A 20,305-nucleotide genomic window follows, 5' to 3' on the forward strand; every position below is an offset into this window, starting at 1 on the left:
ATAGTGATTTGCCCAACACTTTTACACAAACCAGTAGTCTAACCAGCTAACACATGAAAAAAAACACAAATTCTTGAAAACGACGGTTTCCCGTTAATGTTAACATGAGACCAACTGGCATAATACTAACATTGGAAATAGTTAAGCATTTGGACCGATTAGTTATGCTAGTAAAACCATCACATTTCCCCTCAATTTATATTTACTAGTCTTCTATGCACGAGATACGTGCGTCGATTTCGGGTCTATTCTTAATAAATTTCATCAAAATATAATTATAGAAGTGTGATTTATAATTATTGTTATACAAACTACTGTAATCTATAAAGTTTTTAGAAATTGAGACAAACATTTAGACGATTGTTATACAAACTACTGTAATCTATAAAGTTTTTAGAAATTGAGACAAACATTTAGACGTAAAGTTTTCTAGTCAAATTAAATTTGTAATTTTTTTAATTGAGTAATCATTTTTCCCATTATCTCAAGTTACTTTGTTAATGTTTATTTAGTTTATTATTGGAATTTTGACCAATTTTTAAATTAGGAAAGGATATAATTGTACAAAATCTGAATATCCAATTAAGTATATATATTTAGCTAAGGATAAAAAGGACATTTCATTGGGGGACACCATAGCTCCCCTCTTGACTTATATAATAGAGATCTCTCCTCTACCAACCTTCATTTCTCTCTCCTATGCCCCTCTCATCTACCAACTCTCATTTATCTCTTCTCTACCCCTTCTGTTTCTCTATCCGTTGTAGTGCCATTATTCTCTCCACCACCCCAACTTCCAATACTCCCAAAAGCCATCTCTTTCTTTTTCTTTCTTTTTATGTCTTCTATTTTTTGAACATTTGAAACTTTCACCTAATGTATCTCTTATGAGTTATGATTTTGAGGTAGATAGTTACAAATTTCGCCGTAATATATGTTTCGGTTAAGTAGTTATGATTTTTTGGTAATTAGTTATCGTTTCCAGGTAGATAGTTCTGGTGTTGGGTAAATAGTTATATTTGTAAGTTTAATAGTTATGATTTTTTTGTCATTAGTAACTGCTTACACATTATTAGTTATATTTTTCGTTATTAGTTATATTTCTAAGATTTTAACAGTTATGGTTTTCAATTATTACTAAATGTTTACACGTTATTAGTTATAGTTTTCAAGATATATATTTCAAATTATACAACGAATTCAGGTGGTTGTAGGTGGAGAATGGAGGAGCAAAACAATGCAACTTTTAGGGCAACTCGATGGATTGGAGAAGAAAGAGAGAATGTGAAATTAGGGCTAATAAAACGTGTTATAATCTGGATTATGTGATATAACTAACATACTTTAGCGCTTTTAACTTCAACGCTTAACTAATTCATCCAGAAGCTATTTAAGGATAGTATAACTAATAAATTCAAACGCTTAACTAATTCATCCAGAAGCAATTTAAGGATAGTATAACTAATAGATCCAAGCGCTTAACTAATTTCGTTGTTGGTTTGATGCACGAGCGTGATGTCAGCGTGACATCAGCTATTCTCACGTTAACACTAACGTGAGACCGTCTCTTCAAAAACGGACTCAAAAATAAAGACTAACCTCTATTTGCCCTTTTACACTATCAAATTCTGGCATTGCACAAGTACACTTGTCGCTACAACCCAACGTTGTTTATGTTAGAAAATAATTCATAAATCTTAGAAAATATGTGTACCTGTTTCCTCATTCACAACATCAAGTTACTTCCTCCTTTTCTTTTACTTATATCCAAAGAGTTTAGCACAAACATTAAGGAGAAAATATTAGATGTGTGAATTTACAAAACAACCTATGTGCTGTTTGGTAAAGTTAAAGCGACAAAGTTGCTTAATTGTTTGGGACCACCCCATGTGCCAAGGCAATTATGTAAGTTGAAGGACCAAAGGTCTTCAAACAAGGTATATGGTACAAGTAATAAAAACAACCAAAAAAGAATATGGTACAAGTAAAAGAAAATGGAGGAAGTACCATTTTGGTTAATCCGCTATCATAGCTCGAAATGTCATCATCGGCTAAACTGAATTATGGTATGCGATGCGATGTAACCTGTGGCTGCCTTTTTTTGTTTTGTTGGCTCTTCAAGACAAATCATGACGGGAGGTAGGGTCAATTATTATTAGTATTATTATAACAAGGCCTAAGTAGACTAGGTGCTCAGAGTTCATTTAATTTCCATTCTTTAATTTAGTTTAAGTTCCGAGCTCGATCGAAAAGAACAGGGGTTTAAGTGGTTGGAAAATTTAGAGTGCACACATATCTAGGATGAGAAACTTTTAATTTATCATTGTGATTTGTGTCATGGGTGTAACATGTTACACCATAACTTATTGTGTAACATGCATAATGACATAGACTCCAACAAGAATGACATGAACCATACAAATAATTTCATGAATCTCATGTCATTGTATCATTATATCATGTCATTTGAGTTTTTTTACAAAAGAAAACAGTGGTTTGTAGATTGTAACACCATAAACTATGGTGTAACAATTATATCCAAGAATTTGTGTATGTGAATAGTGCTTATGAAATGAGATTTTTTTGACGATGAGTAACGACTTTTATATCACAATGACAATCTTGTGAATTTTCGAAAATAAAGAGAGTCAGAATTCTCAAAACACACCTGTGTGTTATTTTGTAAAATCTCCCAAATTCTTGTATTATTTCTCAAAATTACGCAAATGCTCTTGTGATCCTAGTCTATATTAGTACTAAAACAGAAGTAACCAAAGTTGATCCCCAAACCACCACCCCCCCCCCCCCCCAAAAAAAAAAAAATTCATTCAACGTGCTAGTTTCCTTGCTAAAATCACCCGTAAATGCATCAAAGTTTAATAAATGATTGCATTGAAAAATAAATATGTAAGCACGGATCATATGGAAAAAAATTATCTACCCAAGGATAGGCATTATAATTAGTGAAATTAAACTCAGCAATGATAATAATTTTTTTAATTGTGCAGTGTAACGGGTAACTTATCAGGAAATATATCATATTCTAGGATCATATTACTAATCACACATGGATTACCAAACGCTTGCATTAAGAATTACAATTTTATTTTATTAAAGGCCATTTTCCAAAACTAAAGAAGTAAAATTGATTCAAAACTATTGTTCCAATATTACCAATCACCTTGATAATCTAGATTCTAGGACAAGTTTTTAAGCAAGGGTTTATCAGTCTTCCAAAGGAAGCTACTTTTCCCTCCTAATATTCATATTTCCATTGAACTATCCAACGGTCGAATAATATACAAAAAATCCCCACCCTACACGTGTAAAATCCTCCTTCTCCTGTCCCCTCAAATTCCCAATTCAATGACGTTGCTTAAATCCCAACTTGTAAGAAACCCATAAAAAAAAATCTAAATTTTTTTGTTTCCCATGATTCAACAAAGTAAATCTGTGAAATTTCTTTGAGAATTGCTCAAAAATCTAAAAAAAGAATGGTTCAGAGTAAGATTAAGGTCAAAGAAAATGACGAAAATGGTGTTGGACCATCAAAGAGGGCAAGCACTGCAGAAGTTGATCACTGGGCTTTTCTGGTATTTCCTCATTTTCTTGAATTCAATAACTACATTATTCTCATTTGATTTAAAGTGGGTTATTTTGATTTATAGGGTTTAATGTGGGTTGAGTTTGAAATTTAATTTGATTTATAGGGTTTAATGTGGGTTATAGAAACTTTGTTATTTGAGGCAGTATCTAACTTGAATATGTTATATTGAGATTTTTCTTTGTTTATTATGCAGATTTAGCATCTGGGTATATATTAGTTTTTCCAATTTGATTGGATTTCTTGCTTTTTGAGTCTTTTCTATACACTGTTCTTATTGTGGGTCAACTGAAAAAATCTCAAGTTGTTGAAACATTTGGTGTTTCTTTTTCTTTGGTTTTCAAAGAGACACAAAGGTTGATGAAGACGGGTAGATGAATGTTAAATAAGGGTTCTAGCGTAGTCCGTTAAGAACTTTACCAACTAAGCTAGTTGACACATTCGAAGAATTTTGAGTTTGACAATCTAATGAGTGAATGATTTGTTTTATAATTTGTTTGGCCAAACAATGCTTAGCCACCATGACGGATTTTTGTAACCCCGCTTTGTAAATTTTTCTTTCTTTCAGCCAATGTCGAAAAATAATAATTAGGTTCATAGGAAAAAAATTAGAGACTGATTGCTTGTATTAGATTATTTGGAGTTCCAATTAGCTAGTTTAACTTTAAAAATTCTGTGAAAACTAATGTTGATTTAGAATTGGTGGCAAGAATCTTAGGTTTACTCTATGCTAGTTTGTGTTGTGCTGTTGGTTGGGTCTAACGAAGAGAGTGTTTGGTTGGGAGTAAAGTATTTTCCCACAAAAGTGGTTTTCCTATTTTTCTTTGTTTGGTTTGTGAAGGGCAGAAAATACATCTTTTGAGGATGGAAAACATTTTCCTTGTCAAATGAATAATTGTCACATTTTCCTCCTTATCTCTTACCTTGGTCCTTCTCTTCTCCCATTAATCCTCTTCCCTCCATTTTTATTTTTCTTTGTCCCTCTAACTTTTCTTTTGAGGAGCCAAACAAAGGAAAAATAATTTGTAATTATATTCTCATTTGGAAAATCTCTCATTGAAATGTTTTTGTTCCCAATCAAACCGAGCCGAAATGCTTTATAAAGTTTTGAGAAACCATGTAAAAGGTGAACGGCTTTTCTAACATACTTATTGTCAAGCTAGTACCTTTTTCTGTTGTTGAGCTCGTGTGGTATATATGAAATGCTGTATTCATGATGTACAAGGTCTGGTGTGTTAGCATTTTGCACTGATATACACTGAGAAGAATAGGTTATATTAAGATGGAGGGCCATGGGTTGTAACATGTTTGTTGTCTTGTGTGTGTATCAATCGCAGGAAGAAATTGAGGCACCTATGTGGGCTGATCTCTCGTTGGAGTCAAAGCTGATAACAGAAGACAAGTAAGTTCAGAAGTATAGTTTTCTTATGTTTCACTTTTTTTGTGTCCCAACTAAACTAGCAAATTGTTATAGTTGTCTTTTTCTTGTCAAATTCGTAAGTCTTTGATCATAAATCTCGTACAATTTATAGTGAGATTGATTGCTTGAAAAGTCGCAACCTAAAGTTGTTAAGTAGAAGTTTTGGTCTATAATTGATAGAAAGTTGAATTTCAAATGATATGAAACAAAATCGTAGTCAAGGATGCAGCTTGGAAAGTGAAAATCATCTATGCTGATATACTTGGGATGGAGTGAGTAGCATGTTCGTACTATTTACATTAGCTGCTAAAGCAATCTTGGTCATTTTGCAGTGATGATGCCTGGTTTCAAACTACTCATCCGTAAGTATCATTTCACCTATAAATTTGACTACCCTTAGTTTTCCCATCTGGTTGAACTTTTGTTTATGTGCTTAACTTGATTTTTAGGTTCCATCGTCATTCTGCACGTCATTTAAGATCTGCATTTGCACACCCAGATGTGGAGAATAATATGCTCAACTTAAGCCTTGAAGGGGCATGTTCTCCGAAGCTTCCATCTTCTGTTTCGAAATCAAGAGGCAAGGACTATAAAAGTATAGACTGGAAAAGCAATTGTCGTCAGATTTCATTAGATGAAGACCACCCCGTCAATGATTTGGGAGATACAAGTTCGTTATTAAATACAGTTTTAAGTCAGGAATGTAAACCTAAAGTGAGCCGTGGACATCAAAGTGAGGCTTCTAGTTCGATAACCAGTGTGGGGGATGATACAGAGGTACGAGTTGCTCTGAATTCTCAGCCAGCAACTACAAGTGGGGTTTCAGCAAGTACCATAACAACTGTAAGTTTGCAACGAGATTCAAAGGTTTTGGAGGTGTCAAAAGAGGCATTTGGTCAAACAGGTAGTTTGCTGAATGCGTTGAGAACCAATCTTAGAAAAAGCTGTGCCACAAGACCAGCATCGAGGGTTGAGAAAAGTGATGACAGAGAATCAAAAGGTCGTAAATCTTCAGGTGGCAAGTCCAGCGTGGGCTCTTCAAATACTGGATATGATATAAAAAGCAAGATATCTGCAGTAGTGCTAAAAACTGATCAGCGCAAGCATGTGAAAGTAGAGATGAATGCAAACATAGGATCAAAAGGTCACAAGAATTGTTCTGGGAGGCCTAATCTGGGATCTTCAAATCCAAAAGTTGAGGTTAAGAAAATTCAAGCTGTTTTGAAGGGGAACAAAGATAAAATTCCAAATGTCAGAGACATGAGAAAAGTTGCAAACCCTGTCAACGGGAGAGTAAAAGCTAAAACGGTGACTGAGGTGCGCACGAGGAATGCTTACAACTCCAAGATTGAGGGTAAAGCTGCTGCTGCATCATCCAGTGGCCAGGAACTTTTAAAGTCCAAAAAGGTCAGCAATTGGCTGAACTCAGCTCAGAATAACCTACATTCTATATTGGGTTGAAGGGGTCATTCATCATATGGCATTTATTACAATTGCTGCATATGATTTTGTGCAGGTTCTACTCCAAACAGCCCAGAAAAGTTCTTTGAATCAGTCAAAAATTGCTGCTCAAGGCGTCAAGGTGAAAGTTGGGAGCAGCCAGTTTAATAAATCTACGTGCAGCGGAAAGGAGAACATGCAAGGCAGAACAGTTTTCAGTCATAGATCTGGTAGTAAAGCCAGTCTGCCTGTTGTAAGAGTATCAGATCACAAGGTAACCAAATTGAAGTCAATAAACAAAGTTGGAGTAACAACAATTGATTCAAAGGTAACCATAAGTGTTTTCTCTTATTCTGTCTCATATAGCTGTTATTATGAATGGGTTTCAATCAAGAATTCAACATTAACATTGTGGAGTCATTTCATTCAACCTGAGTCAAGTGTCAATTTTTCTTAAGAACTTTCACCCATATTAAAATTTTGACTACTTGAGCAATAAAATTAAGTTCATGTGTAGTTCAACTCATGGAACAGAAACGAGATAGAATCAATTAGAGTCAGTCAGATATCAATAATTGTTACTTTGTATCGGTTATTTGGTCCTATTATGGAGAGGAAACACTAATAAGTGTGTAATGAGGAGGCTAATATAATGTGTTACCATAGGGTTGAGTAAGGTAAAATGGATGGTTACCTCGGAAATGGAAACCATTACCCCACATCCTCACCCCTTATATCAAACAACATGCAACAGAACGTTTTCCTGTTTCCATTACTAACACTTAAAAATCTCATGCCATGTGTGTTCTTAAGTGTGCTGACTTGAACACTGATGCACAAACGTTGCCAGCTTGTATAGAGTTATGATATACATCCCATTGAGCACTCGTTTGCACTTTGCATTGGGGTAAATTTAGTAGAGACAACAGACAAGGGATCTTAAGAGGTTTTGCTAACTGTTGGTTTTATAGAGAAAGAGCCAAAAAGGTTTACCAATGCATTTGGAGTATTTATATCCATAGCATCACAATAAGCTTTAATATGTGCTTGGCTACAGAAATATGGAAGAACCACTTAAAATCAAGTTAGTAGTTAACTTGTATACGCTTGACAGATATATCAAATTATTCTCTGTAGTTCTTATATAGCCTTCTGATGAAGTTTGTACAATATTCAATGGTTAATGATGGAAAATCTTCTCAAGGGTAAACTAAGGCCCTGTTTTTTTGGACTTAAAAATTCAGTTCAGTTCAGTTCAGTTCAGTCAATTTCAGCCAAACAAAACACGGTCTAACTAGTGTGTTGTCCACAATGATGTGAACAAAAAGAAGAGAATTGTATCTCTTCGCCATGCAAATCTAATGATCTTTGTCATTAACAGGTGAGGATCTGTGAGATGAATGAAGATAGCATAGCCTTATTAGATACTCGGGTTCATCTTAGATGAGGAATGCTGACGGAAACAACAAGCTCTGTAATCTGTATATACTCCCATTTTGAACATACATACTGAGCTGTCACAAAGATGAAATCCTGTATTTTGTAGCTTATACTATTTAGCCCGTTTTAAGATGAGAGCTATCTGAAGCTTGTACTTCCATTTTGCAATTGTGGAATTGTCCTACTCTTCCTTTTCCTCTTCCTCTTCCTGCTCTTGTCCGACATGCTTGAGCTTGAGTTTACACTTTGCAGTTGCAGAGTTACAGTAGGCACCAATATGTAATTTCATTTTTGCAGAATTAGATGAGCCATCTATATATAACTACAAGTCACAAGGCAACACCAATTATTCCCTCCACCTTATGTACAGTTTCTCTTGGTTTTTCCCATTTGTGGCCTTCTATATGACTTCATCAGTTTCTTTTTACCCTTCTGAAATTGCGGACTCCTAAGTAATTTTTAGAGAGGAGAGAGAAAGAAAAACGAGGACCCATGTGATAGGAGAGAGAGAGAGAAGATTTTTTTTTTCTTGACAAAGAAGATTTATTTACCAAAAAAGAAAGTAATGCATCTAATTTGAGCACCTCTTTTTAGAAAGTGTAGCATCTAAAAAAAAAAAACGGAAGAAGTGTAATATTTGATTAAAATATCTCTTACTTTTAAATGGTAAATAAATTTTATTACCAGATTTTCCAAGTGACATAATTTTGACCATATATAATTTATAATTTTACATATATTGGAAAAATTAATTTTAATAATCAAACATTTCGCCAGTTCTTGATTTTAAGCTAGCCTTTTGATTATTTTACAATAATCCAACTTTCGGGGATAGCTTCTTAAAAGAATCCAAACTTTTATTTTCTTGCATACAATAGACCAAAACGGATTGATGATGACAAGAAAAATAACAGTTCACATTATCTTGAGAAACTACCCCAAAAAGTTGGGATTACTAAAGCATAATCAATAGGTGAAATTAAATTCATCAAACCGTTTATAGGTTGGCTTATTTGAATAAACTAGTGAGTGTCCCGTGCGATGTCGTGGGTTGTTATTTTTTGTATTTTTTTCTTAGTGATGAAAAATTGACGTAATAAATGGAATGATAAGTAATTGCATGATATTTGAAATATAAACCCTTAAAAAAGTTTGAGGATGAAAGCAATAGCTCAACTTTCTATAAGAAATTGGAGTAAGAGCTTATGTCTACAATAATAGTCTCTTGTTATTATCATTACAAGATTAATTATCTAACTACTTGTGTGAATCTTTTAATGAGATATAATTATAAGACATTATATAAGATATTTAATTTTGAAATACTAAACGATAATGTCATGTTGGATATTTGTGTAGCTAATGTTTGACCCAAATTTAGCTTGATATATACTTCCGCGGTTTTTAATTACTTGCAATAAGAGGAGAGAGGTAGAGAGCGGATTCTTTGTGTTAGAAGAGAGATCGAGAGAATATATGGTTAGAAATAGAAACGTTGCAATTAATAGCGAATTACCAAAAATGGAAACCAGCAAGTAAAAAAGTTGGAGGAAGCAATATACTACTACATATAAGATTTTTTTTGTGCTCTAAATTTGAATACTTCTTCCGCTCTATTTTAAATGAAACATTGGGTGAAATGACAATATTTATTGATAAATTTTGACTCCAATTTGTCGCTATTATATAAAGAAAAACAAAGTCAAGTGAGATCTTGTTAGATTCGTCTCGATGCATGAAAAAACAAACGTGTTATTTAATTTAAAACAGAATGGAGGAAGTATTAAAATCTAATATCCTCAAATAATCACCTTAACACAAATTATTAGAACAGTTGGTCTTGTAAGAGACTGTCTAATTTTAACTTAAAATTAGACATGACTCAAGCCCAATATTAAGAGGAGAACATGCCACCTCTTTTTAATATAGTGACTAGTTTAATCTATTTTAGAACCAAGTTAATCTATTTCGTGACTAGTTTAATCTATTCAGTAATGATATTTTTTAATCCATTAATTGACTAGTTTAATTTATTTAATGACTAGTTTAATCCGTTCGGTAAAACTACCGAGTTATTTGTTTTTTGAAATTATCTGTTGTAGTTCGATAATCAAAAAAAAAGAAAGGAAGAAGAAGAGAAGGGATGACTAGAATAGTGTTGGATTAGAGTGAAATGGAATGGATTTGTTAGAAAATTAACTTTTTTGAAATACAAAGTCGGTGGAAGTGCATGGTCAGCGTTTATTATAAACGTCCAAAATTTTTCTCCTGGAGATGAGTTTATTTCTTAATAAGTATAACTGAAAACCGAATTAGTAAATAAAAGCGGGGATAGCTCAGTTGGGAGAGCGTCAGACTGAAGATCTGAAGGTCGCGTGTTCGATCCACGCTCACCGCATTTTTAGTTATTTTTTCCAGTTCTAATAGCGTTGAAATTTAATAAGGAAACTTATTTAACACCAGTCAAATCTATGAGTGTTTAATAGAAAACTAATTTTTAGGTTTGGGTTATATTCCGAGTAATTATATTTTTTATTTATTAATATTTTACTTCAAAAATGATAACATCAAATATCACTTAGTTTATTGGTTAAGACTTGAGTATTTATGTTTGTGATCACTGATCACAGGGTCAATCTTATACATTGTATTTCTGTTTTTTTTTTTATTGTATGTTGATTACATGGATTAAAACAATCTACACGTGACATCGTTTCTTGTTTAGGAACTGTCTTTTAATATATTAGTATAGATAGATGGATAATTAAATAATACTCCCTCCGTTTCCTAAAGATCTTCCCTTTTTCCGTTTAAGGGTGTTTCCAAAAGATCTTCCCTCTTTTGCTTTATTCCTTATTTGGCAAAACAAATTTCCCTATTTACCCTCTCATGTCACTATCATATGGTCCACCATTACATTATTAATTCAATTTTACTCTCTTTCTCTCTCCTACTTTAACCCCTTTTTATTTGTTTATTTATTTTAACCCCTTTCTCTCTCATACTTTACTCACACCATGCCCCACACAACTTGATTTTCCTTGGTATCTGTAGGAACAGTAAGTGGGAAGATCTTTAAAAAACGGAGGGAGTATTCAATAAGTTATCGGTTGGCCTTTAGCCACATGGTAGCTTACTCATGGTAGAGGTCAGCAAAAGCATTGGAACCTAATTCTCTCGTCGCCCCCTTTTTCTCCCCTTTCCCCTCTATATGGGCCGTTGTGGATGATTAAATCCACAATAAGTCCATTTTCCTCTCTTGTTTTCAGTTTCTAGTTTGTTTTATTATTTTGTTGAATAAGTTAATCTCTCCTTATGAGAGTTTCTCGTTAATTGAAGTTCAAGACTATAAATTAAACATGAAGTTAGTGGATGCTTTGACAACATGGTTAGATCAATAATGTTTTTCTCCATACCATGTCAAAATAATAAATGGTTTCATCAATATATGCTTGATTCAACAAATACAAGAGGTCTGCGCCATATTGATTAATTTCATTATAGCTTTTGTGATCTTGTTTGATTGTATTTTGTTTTTTTTGTAACACCTATTATAGATGTCGTTTGGCCTTCAATTATTGAAATTTCTCTTTAAGAAAAAAAATCAGCAAAAACACCGTACACCGTTCAGATTCCTAGATTTGTAACTAGCGAATAATCGCTAGGTTTAAAACCCAAGTTGGTATGGTTATGTAGGGTCTTATGTCCAAAATATTGGAGGTAATTGTAACCGATTTTATTTTCCAGTTTTCCAGACCTATCACGCTGTTCCATAATCAAATACTTATTCTGAATTTGTCGATAAATACTTGTATATTAATATATGAGAAATGCGAAAAATCACCGAACTAACTAATACCAAGTAACAAATGTGAGATTTCTTAATTTAGAAAAACCCTTGAGATCATTGTTTTTTTTTTTCTTTTTGCACTTTATCAGCTTAAAAACATAATTTACTAAGTATTGTTTAATAAGTCTGCCTTACGATGTTAGTGGAAGACCATTTATTTGTTTGCCTAAAAGGGCGACTATTTACATTATATGCACCGGCCAGTCTTAAGTTAAAGGAGCCACTTTATTATTAGGGATTATCTTTTACCTTATTACTATGAGTAGAAGTGATGTCATAGGTCCAAAAGTTACTCTCATCCATCCGTTAATCACGGCACAATTAGCTAGTCGAATACCTATGTATGACAGGTTTTGATTTTGGTTTTAATATTTACAAAATCGGTTCTAACCGAGTTGGAGTTTTTTTTTTTTTTCTTTTTTGCAAAATTTGTCGACGTTTGCTTATCCCTAGAGTTTATGAAGTCGCTTGGTAGAGACAGGAAGTTTGATATGTTGACACTAAATTTAGTTTCAAGGTAGAGTAAATTTACTCATGCATATGTTTATATATGAAAATAACTAAAAAAGTCAAATTACAAATCCACTTCATCTTTTTGTGATGTTGTGTTCTATGATATCAAGTTTTTGGTGGGGACAAAAAGGGGAAAGGAAAATTCATTGGTTAGATTGGAGAGTTTGTGTAGTCCTAAGGCGGCAGGGAGATTGGGCATTCGTAGCTTCAAATACTTTAACTTGGCTCTTTTAGGTAAACAAGCCTAGAGGCTCATGCAATCTAGTACATACTAGCTTCGTGGCTGAAATATTAAAGGCTTGTTATTATGCTAATGGGGACTACTTAAGCTCTGAGCTTGGCAGAAATCCAAGCTATTCCTGGGGTGAAATGGTCGGTGGTGCAAGGGGATGCTATATGGCATGTGGGTGTTCTATGGGTTGAAGATATCAATATGGATCAAGTATGTGGATCCCTAGTACTCAATCTCGAAAGATTATTTCTCCATGAGGTAATGCGAGCGCGAATCTCATTGTTTCTGATCTTATTCATCTTATCTATGCTAAGTGGAATATTTCTCTTATTATAAATGAGCTTCTGACCCTTTTGAGCGCGAACATATGTTGATCGTTCTCTAATTTTTCTTGTCCTTGATGATGTTTTATGTTAGGATTTGGAGAAAGATGGAAACTACTCTAATTGTCCAGCCTATTGATCTATTTTAGGTGAATTGGATGGAGAGAACATGTTTTTTTGTCAATGCGCTGTAATTTACGAAAAAAGTATGGTACATTAATATTCTCCTTGTATTAAGCTTTTCTTCATTCGAATTCGTAGAGCTTGTTGTGGGCTTTGCTGACAAAGAGAGGACTAAGTAAGCATGTTCCAAGTATGGACATACCATATGTGCAACCTTTATGCGGTAGAGGATGAAACAGAGCTCCATTACTTGCAGAATTGTGTTATTGGAGGCCTATTTGGGATTACAGTGGAGTAGGAGAAACAGGGCTAGGGAGGTAACACAACTTTGGGAACTCGGAATTGGCGTGTCTAGAGCAACTCCCTCGTATTGAACATAGGCTTTTGATGATGATATGTAATTGGGCTATTTCAAATGCAATAAATAGTTGGTTGTTTGAAGGAAAGATTGTAATTCCCATCAAACAATGGCCTACGTGCATAAACTATCGGCCAAACTTTGTGTGGAAGATAAGCATGGGGCATGTGTGGGGTTAGCTGCTCAACAACGCCGGATACCAGTTAGGGAAGGCTCTGTTATGCTCAATGTGGACGGGGACGTGTGAAGTTGGGTGCGTCGGCCAGAGCGATGATTTGGAGGATAAATGGCAATGCGTAGTTGGCTGCAACATGGAAGATGGAGGATTGTTGGGAGTCGTTAATTGTTGAGACCAATTATATGATATCCACGTGGCTGTGGAATTCGGGTTTCATAATGTGGTTATGTAAAGTGATTGCCTTCACTTCATTAACACATTTTCTTCACAAGAGCGAGGCGGGAGTAACTTCCACCTTATCCTTGATGAAATTGTTCATGTTAGTACTATGTTCAATAGTGTGTCTCGGTGTTCCTATGAATGATTCTTAGTCACCCTCGTGGGCTTTCCTCAAAAAAAGTGCGCTTAGATGTCACGAGTAGCATGAGGCCAATCATTTTTTTGATTGCCAATGATTATCTTTTGATTGTACCCACTAATCAACTATAGTAGCCAGTGAGTTTGAATACTAAGAAGTCTTGCTTCCAGAGCTTGATGGATAACAAACAAAGTGGGAGATCTAAAATCAATTGGAATCCCTCGTAATATACACAATGGGGACAAATTAGTAATTATCTTTAGGAAACTCTTCTTGCATCAAGAACTTTGTAGGAGATTGTCTACATCGAACAAGTAGTCAAAATGGTCCTCAAAATGTTCTTTTTGAAAGTTATAAGTTATGCTTGGTAGAATTTTCAAAAGTTTGAAGGTAAAGCTCACATGAACCGAAAAAAGAAACCCTTCTAATTTTGTTGAATTGTATATATTCTCAACATATATCGTGACATGCATCAACGCTCAAACTGAATATATTCATATAGATGTCATGACATCAAATAAAGCTAACACCTAGCTAGTGGCAGTGGCACTAGCAGATTAGCAATCCGCCCTATTTTTTCCTACTAATATCCTATATACATACTTCTTATGTATTTATATTCATATACATTTCCCGACTTTCTCTCACTCTCCCATTCTCATACATCTTCACTCTCTTTCTCACTCTCCCACCCTCATACTTCCTCACACTATCTCATCATTCAAGGACTTCTCCGACCACTTTTCCGATCACTCTCTCTCATCACATATTGAAGGAGGTTGAATGGCATCATCACGCCGCCACTCCTACGTCAATATCTCCGGCAACCTTTCCTTTTATAATAGATGCAACTTTTCCAAAAATTGAAAATGCCGAAAAAGTAGTCAGATGCCTATTTTAGGTACTGACCACAGGTTCGGGCACCTAAAATAGGCGTCTGACCACAGGTTCGGGTGCCTAAAATAGGTGTCTGACCACAGGTTCGGCGCCTGTTCCTTTGGTTGTAGGCGCCTAGGTACTTTTTCGGCATTTTCAAGTCATCAATTTGGTAAATTTTACTCTACTCTCAAATGTTCTAATAAAGCTAAATAAAATCAGCCAAAATAGGGAATGAAACAAAAAATGATTACACTAGACCTCATGTATCGTAAGTTTCAGGGGGTGTTACCCCCGAACTCCCATCGGGGGCCACCTTGCTCCCTGGACCCCAACTCGTTGACCGGTCAGCTAGACCCCCGTGCTAAGTTTTTCGAAGCGCCATGTTCAAGACATTCTACCAGTTTTATTTGATTTTTTAAAATTACATTAGCGTTTCTTCGTAATATAACGAGATGGTAAAAATACTTGAAGTTGTTGAAAATGTGAACTTGTCGGAAATTTTTTAAATTTTGTAGTCCTTCAATGGAGGAAATAGAAGGGATGAGAGAGAGAGAGAGAGAGAGTGAAAGATGAGAGGGAATACAAGAGGTGAGGAGGAATGGAGGGTGGATGGAAAGGGAATGATTGAGGGAATGGGAAAGAGAAGGAAAAACCTTCTTATTTTTACACAAAAATACAGGACGTTAATAGAAAAAACTAAAACGACATTTTGCAATAATGCTATAAGTTAAAGTTGTGTGCGGTTACAATAAGTGACAACCAAGCGTAAACTTTGCTATCATCTATGAGTATATGAGCAGAGATTTGGCATTGAAGTTTTGACATTGTTGTAAAAGTAATATGCTCTAGATCTCTAAACCAAAGCTCGTGTCATAAGTTAGGCTGTGTTCCTGCTACCCAATTGTCATCTTACAATAGGGTTTGAACTCCCAAGGGTACTATCAAGTATTTAAGTACAATTTCCATGAGGATCAAGGAGTATACATGGATTAAATCATTTTGACAAAAAGTTTTCTCTAGATATAGATTACATGTTGCAAAGTCCAAATTTTATGAAGCACGAAGATCTCTAAAACAAATTCGAAACTGACAGAGTATATACTACATCCGTTTCTTTTTAATTGTTACACTTACACTTTTCACGTACGCCGATGCACTACTTTAAGCTTTTATATCTCTAATTTTGTATTTGTAAAAAATATAAAAACTACATATTAATAAAATACATACTAATACGAATCTAACAAGATCCCACATGACTATGTTTTTATTCACGTATAAATCACAAACGAGGGTCAAAGTGCAATTTGTGAATAGTGTAAAATGTCAAAGTGTAACAATTAAAAAGAAACGGAGGTAGCATTAAACTATTTCTGAAACTCCAACCATCGATTTAACCTTTTGGTTGAGTTGGTCTTTTGACATTTAATACTCTATCAGAAACATTTCAACTTTTAAAACTAACCCTAGTCATTTTCGTGCTAATGAGGATTAAATAAAGTTTGAGAAACGTTTCCATTTCTAAAAACCTAGCGGTTTCCGTGCTATACATTAAACAATCAAAAGGACACTACAAAAGGAAAATTGAAAAGGTCAAATAATGAATTGTGGTATAGCTCCTGTACAAAACCTTAACAAATCTCATGCCAACAAAACTAAGTAACACAAAGAAGATAATAAGAAGAAATAAAAAGAAGATAAGATTAAACAAAAAGATTATAGCTTTAATGTAAGATCAGGACAAGAATCTTGGTTTTCCAGTTGATGATGATGATGATGATGAAAATTATTATTAGAAATAATGAGAGCTGAACTATCAGCCTCATCATCCACTTGCCTGAAACTTCCTGGCCAAAACGGCACCGCATTAAAGACAGGTACACCCCCAAGAAAATACCCATTTTGCCCTTCAAATTTTGGAGCTGACAAACCTTGTAGATCATGAAAAGGCATACCTTGATGATGGTCATCATGATGATGATGTGATGATATGGGGGATGTTTGAAGATGATGAGGATGCATCATCATCATCATAGATCCATGATGTGCTTGAATATCAATAGATGGTCTAGATGAAATAGGATGATGATATGAAGAAGATGAAGGAGGAGAACCATGGAGAGGTAGAGATGCTAAACTGACATGTCTATCAGCTAAAGCACCAATCCTCATAGCTCTTTTAGCAATAGTTCTTTCTCTTTTATGAGCATTTTGATGACCTCCAAGTGCTTGTGAGCTAAAGAATTTCCTCCTGCAGTAATTACATGAGAATACTCTACTGTTATTGGGTGGTAATATTTCATTTTCACCCATCATGTTCATCTTATCATCAATTATTTCATCACCCATTTCATTACTTAATTCCTTGTTTGGATTGAAACAAAGATTCAAGTCAAGTGAAACAGGGTAATTTATGTTGTTGTTGTTGTTGTTGTTGTTGTTGTTGTTGTTGTTGTTGTTGTTGTTGTTGTTGTGTTGTTGTTGTTCATTGTCTCTCTCTTGTTCATGTGATTCTTGTTTTAGTATATTGCTTGAATCTGGATTTGCCATGTTTGGAAGAGTGAAAAAGTAGTAAGTACGTACCTTCTTAGGTTTTGAAAGGTTATTTTTAGAGATGTGGGAAAATTAAGACAAAGGTAGGTATCCAAACAAAGCAGTTTTTCAAGTACTAGTTAGAAAAAAACGTGTTAGATCTTCTGCTCTACTAAATTTGGGAGTGATAGTACACTACTACACTACCCACTAGTAGTATTGGGATTAGAAATGGTGGTAGAGTTGTTTACTGCTTTTTTTTTGTTGGGACTGTTGTGAAATAGTAGGAATGAGGTAATGACTAGTTTAGAAAAAGATGAAGACAGAGTAGTGGGGTTCTCTCATTTTCTTTGCCACTTATGGAGAAGATAAGAAGGGAATAAAGCATAAAACATACATGTGGTTTTGGGGATCATCAATGTGGGATATGTTTTTTTTTCCACTTTTATTTGCCTTGTTTTCATTGTTAGCAATTACTCCTTCCGTCCTTTAAAGTTTAAAGTATGCTTTTGCTATTTTTTTTTTATTAGTTTCAATTATTGAATTTTTACATTATTTACTCGCGACTTAATTATCAGTAATTTTGATTTTTACATACTGAAAAATCTTTTGTTAGATTTGTTTTGATATATATTTTTAATATTTTTTTTTTATAATTCTTACTAAAGGTAGTTAAATATATTAAGGGTTAAATTATGTTTTAGCAAGCGTGAAATTCAATTATCATTGCGTATAAGTAAAAATTATAAAAAATTTATAAATTTGGAATCATTGCGTTGAAATGAATCTAACGAGATTTCACTTGACTATGTTTTTCTTATATAATGATGTGAGATAGCTTAACAAAGTTGGTTGATAAATAGTGCCAAAAACGAAATGGTGCAATTAATAGAGGAAGTATGGATGGACCAATGGAGAGAATATATTGTTGCACGTTTTTTTAAAGGGAAATATATTGTTGGACATTATTAGGGTCTGAAATGACATATATCTCCAAGGCATTATATTTCTAATTACATATAAGTAAATTAATTCGAAAACTAGGTAATTTAAACATACAAACAAAGACTAACATAGGATAATGTCCCACGATTATATATGGAATACTAGTCTTATATGCACACAATGAGTGCGTTAATTTCAAAACTTGTTATTTTATTATAGATTTTTTTGCCAAATGCAGCCCTTCAAAGTAACCAATTTGTTACTTTCAGCCCTTTGATTGCAATCTCTTCAAATTACAGACTCAAATAAACCACACACTTTTAAGTTGCAGCCTAAATCCAACTTATCTTCACGCATTTTGGGCTGCAACTTAAAAGTGTTTATTTTATTTGAGGCTGCAATTGAAGATATTGAAATAAAAGGGCTACAATTAACAAAGTGACCACTTTAAAGGGATGCATTTGGAAAAATTATTATTATATATACTTCATTCGTACTATAACTATGATTACGCTTAAAATGTCAAAGACTAATAGTTAGATGAATTTAGATATATTTATTTGCCAATATAAAAAACTAATAAAGATTGTGAGTGATTTTTAATATTAATTTTTTTGTGATTGAATTAAAGAGTATCAAAGATAATAGTGAGTTTTTAGACTTTTCAGGTGGACGTCATATAGGAGGCGTAAGTATTCAAACGTGGATGAAAATAATTGGATAATTTCTTTGGTAAAGGACAATATAGGAAATCCATAAATACATACAAATCGAATTGGGATATTTCATTTGGTACCATTGTACTTTTGGCTTTTCCATTTGGTACCACTATTTTTCAGATATTCCTTTTCCTTTTAAAAGTGTCATTTTGTGAGAAACAAACTTATAATTTTTTTTTTGTGAGAAACAACCTTTAAACTCTATTTTGTTGTCAGATCAGACCCCTCAACCATTTTCCGGCATTGACTTGATTTTTCTGGCGAATACTTTTTTTTCACCCCCTTCCCTATCTTTTTCCCTCCAATTTCTTCCTCCTAACCCCACCCTAATCTCTAGCCTCACCCGCCATTCTCCATCCTCCAGCCTCACCTTCTCGCCTTTTCCTTCGCACAAGAAGTCACTGCATCAGCACCTGGCTGGAAGTCGAGGGCAAAGTCATCCTTACCATTGCATTTCCTAGCCTAACCCTTCATTCCCTCACACAATATCCCTCTTCCTCTCTCCTCCCAACCTCCAGCCTAACCCCTCATTCTTTTTCCTCGATGAATTCTCACAGTGCCAATAAAATGCCTGTGTGGCTGAATATTATGCACCTTATTAAAACTCTCTAAGGCATGGTTGTGCTCCTTGACAAATTTAGTCACAGCCCACTTGTTACCCTTCAACTCAATCTTCAGCTTGGCTTCACATATGTCAGAAGACTTCCTTTTCCGCCCCTCTTTCATACATATAAACTGTCTAAACGGCGAGCACTATTGGTGTTCAATGGTAGCGTTCAACGAGGGTGGAGGAGAGAAAATGAGGGGTGAGGGTGGAGGTTGGGGTGGGGCTGGGAGGAGAGAGGGAGAGAGAAGGAAGGGGGATGGAGAATGGGGGTGAAGCTGGAGTTGGGTGGGGTTGGGAGGAAGAAATTGGAGGGGAAAAGAGAGGGAAAGGGGGTAAAAATCAAGTCTTTGCCGGTAAATCAAGTCAATGTCGTGAAATGGTTGAGTGGTCTGATCTGACAAGAAAATAGAGTTTAAATATTGTTTCTCGTAAAAAAAAATTATAAGGTTATTTCTTACAAAATGACAGTTTTAAAAGGTTGATCCTTACAAAAAAAACTCTAAAATATATTCACGATTGATATGACATTTGATGTCAAAAGTAGTTGGACTTTAATTAGACTTTTAATAGGGTCGTTTCGGTCAGGTCAATGTTAAATGTTTACATGTTCGATTCATATTCTGGTTTGTTGATTTCAAGTTTTTGGCTATAAGATATTTACTCAAGACCTAATACATTCGAGTTTATAATTTCCAATGATAATCAAACAAAGCTTGGCCTAATTACTCATTCATGATTGATGATACCATAAAAAACAAAGCCCTGGCCGTTTTTTTTCCTCTCC

The 20,305-nt window shown here is 34.4% G+C and overlaps 2 protein-coding genes and 1 non-coding gene across 4 annotated transcripts; 2 read left to right on the forward strand and 1 right to left on the reverse strand.

Annotated features, from left to right (window-relative positions):
- The first annotated feature begins 3,295 nt into the window (after positions 1 to 3,295).
- LOC104907234 (hypothetical protein) lies at positions 3,296 to 8,072 on the forward strand. Of its 2 annotated transcripts, none has more exons than XM_010696128.4 (6): positions 3,296 to 3,593; positions 4,942 to 5,006; positions 5,357 to 5,386; positions 5,474 to 6,431; positions 6,541 to 6,792; positions 7,846 to 8,072. In XM_010696128.4, exons 1-6 carry the CDS (start codon positions 3,495 to 3,497, stop codon positions 7,909 to 7,911), a joined length of 1,470 nt encoding a protein of 489 aa, XP_010694430.1. In that variant the 5' UTR covers positions 3,296 to 3,494; the 3' UTR covers positions 7,912 to 8,072. The 2 variants fall into 2 exon arrangements, with proteins under 2 accessions (XP_010694430.1, XP_019108104.1); XM_019252559.3 differs by having other exon boundaries at positions 3,540 to 3,593; positions 5,242 to 5,386.
- A 2,157-nt stretch (positions 8,073 to 10,229) lies between these two features.
- TRNAF-GAA (transfer RNA phenylalanine (anticodon GAA)) lies at positions 10,230 to 10,302 on the forward strand. Its single transcript has one exon. It is a non-coding gene; the product is annotated as a tRNA-Phe (tRNA).
- A 6,000-nt stretch (positions 10,303 to 16,302) lies between these two features.
- Positions 16,303 to 17,869, reverse strand: LOC104907233 (zinc finger protein 7). The gene has a single exon (XM_010696127.4). The coding sequence runs from the start codon at positions 17,266 to 17,268 to the stop codon at positions 16,435 to 16,437; it is 834 nt and encodes a 277-aa protein (XP_010694429.1). The 5' UTR covers positions 17,269 to 17,869; the 3' UTR covers positions 16,303 to 16,434.
- Between the last annotated feature and the right edge of the window lie 2,436 nt (positions 17,870 to 20,305).

This window comes from Beta vulgaris, chromosome 4 (assembly GCF_026745355.1).
Source record: "Beta vulgaris subsp. vulgaris cultivar EL10 chromosome 4, EL10.2, whole genome shotgun sequence".
In the NCBI taxonomy this organism is placed as follows: domain Eukaryota; kingdom Viridiplantae; phylum Streptophyta; class Magnoliopsida; order Caryophyllales; family Amaranthaceae; genus Beta; species Beta vulgaris.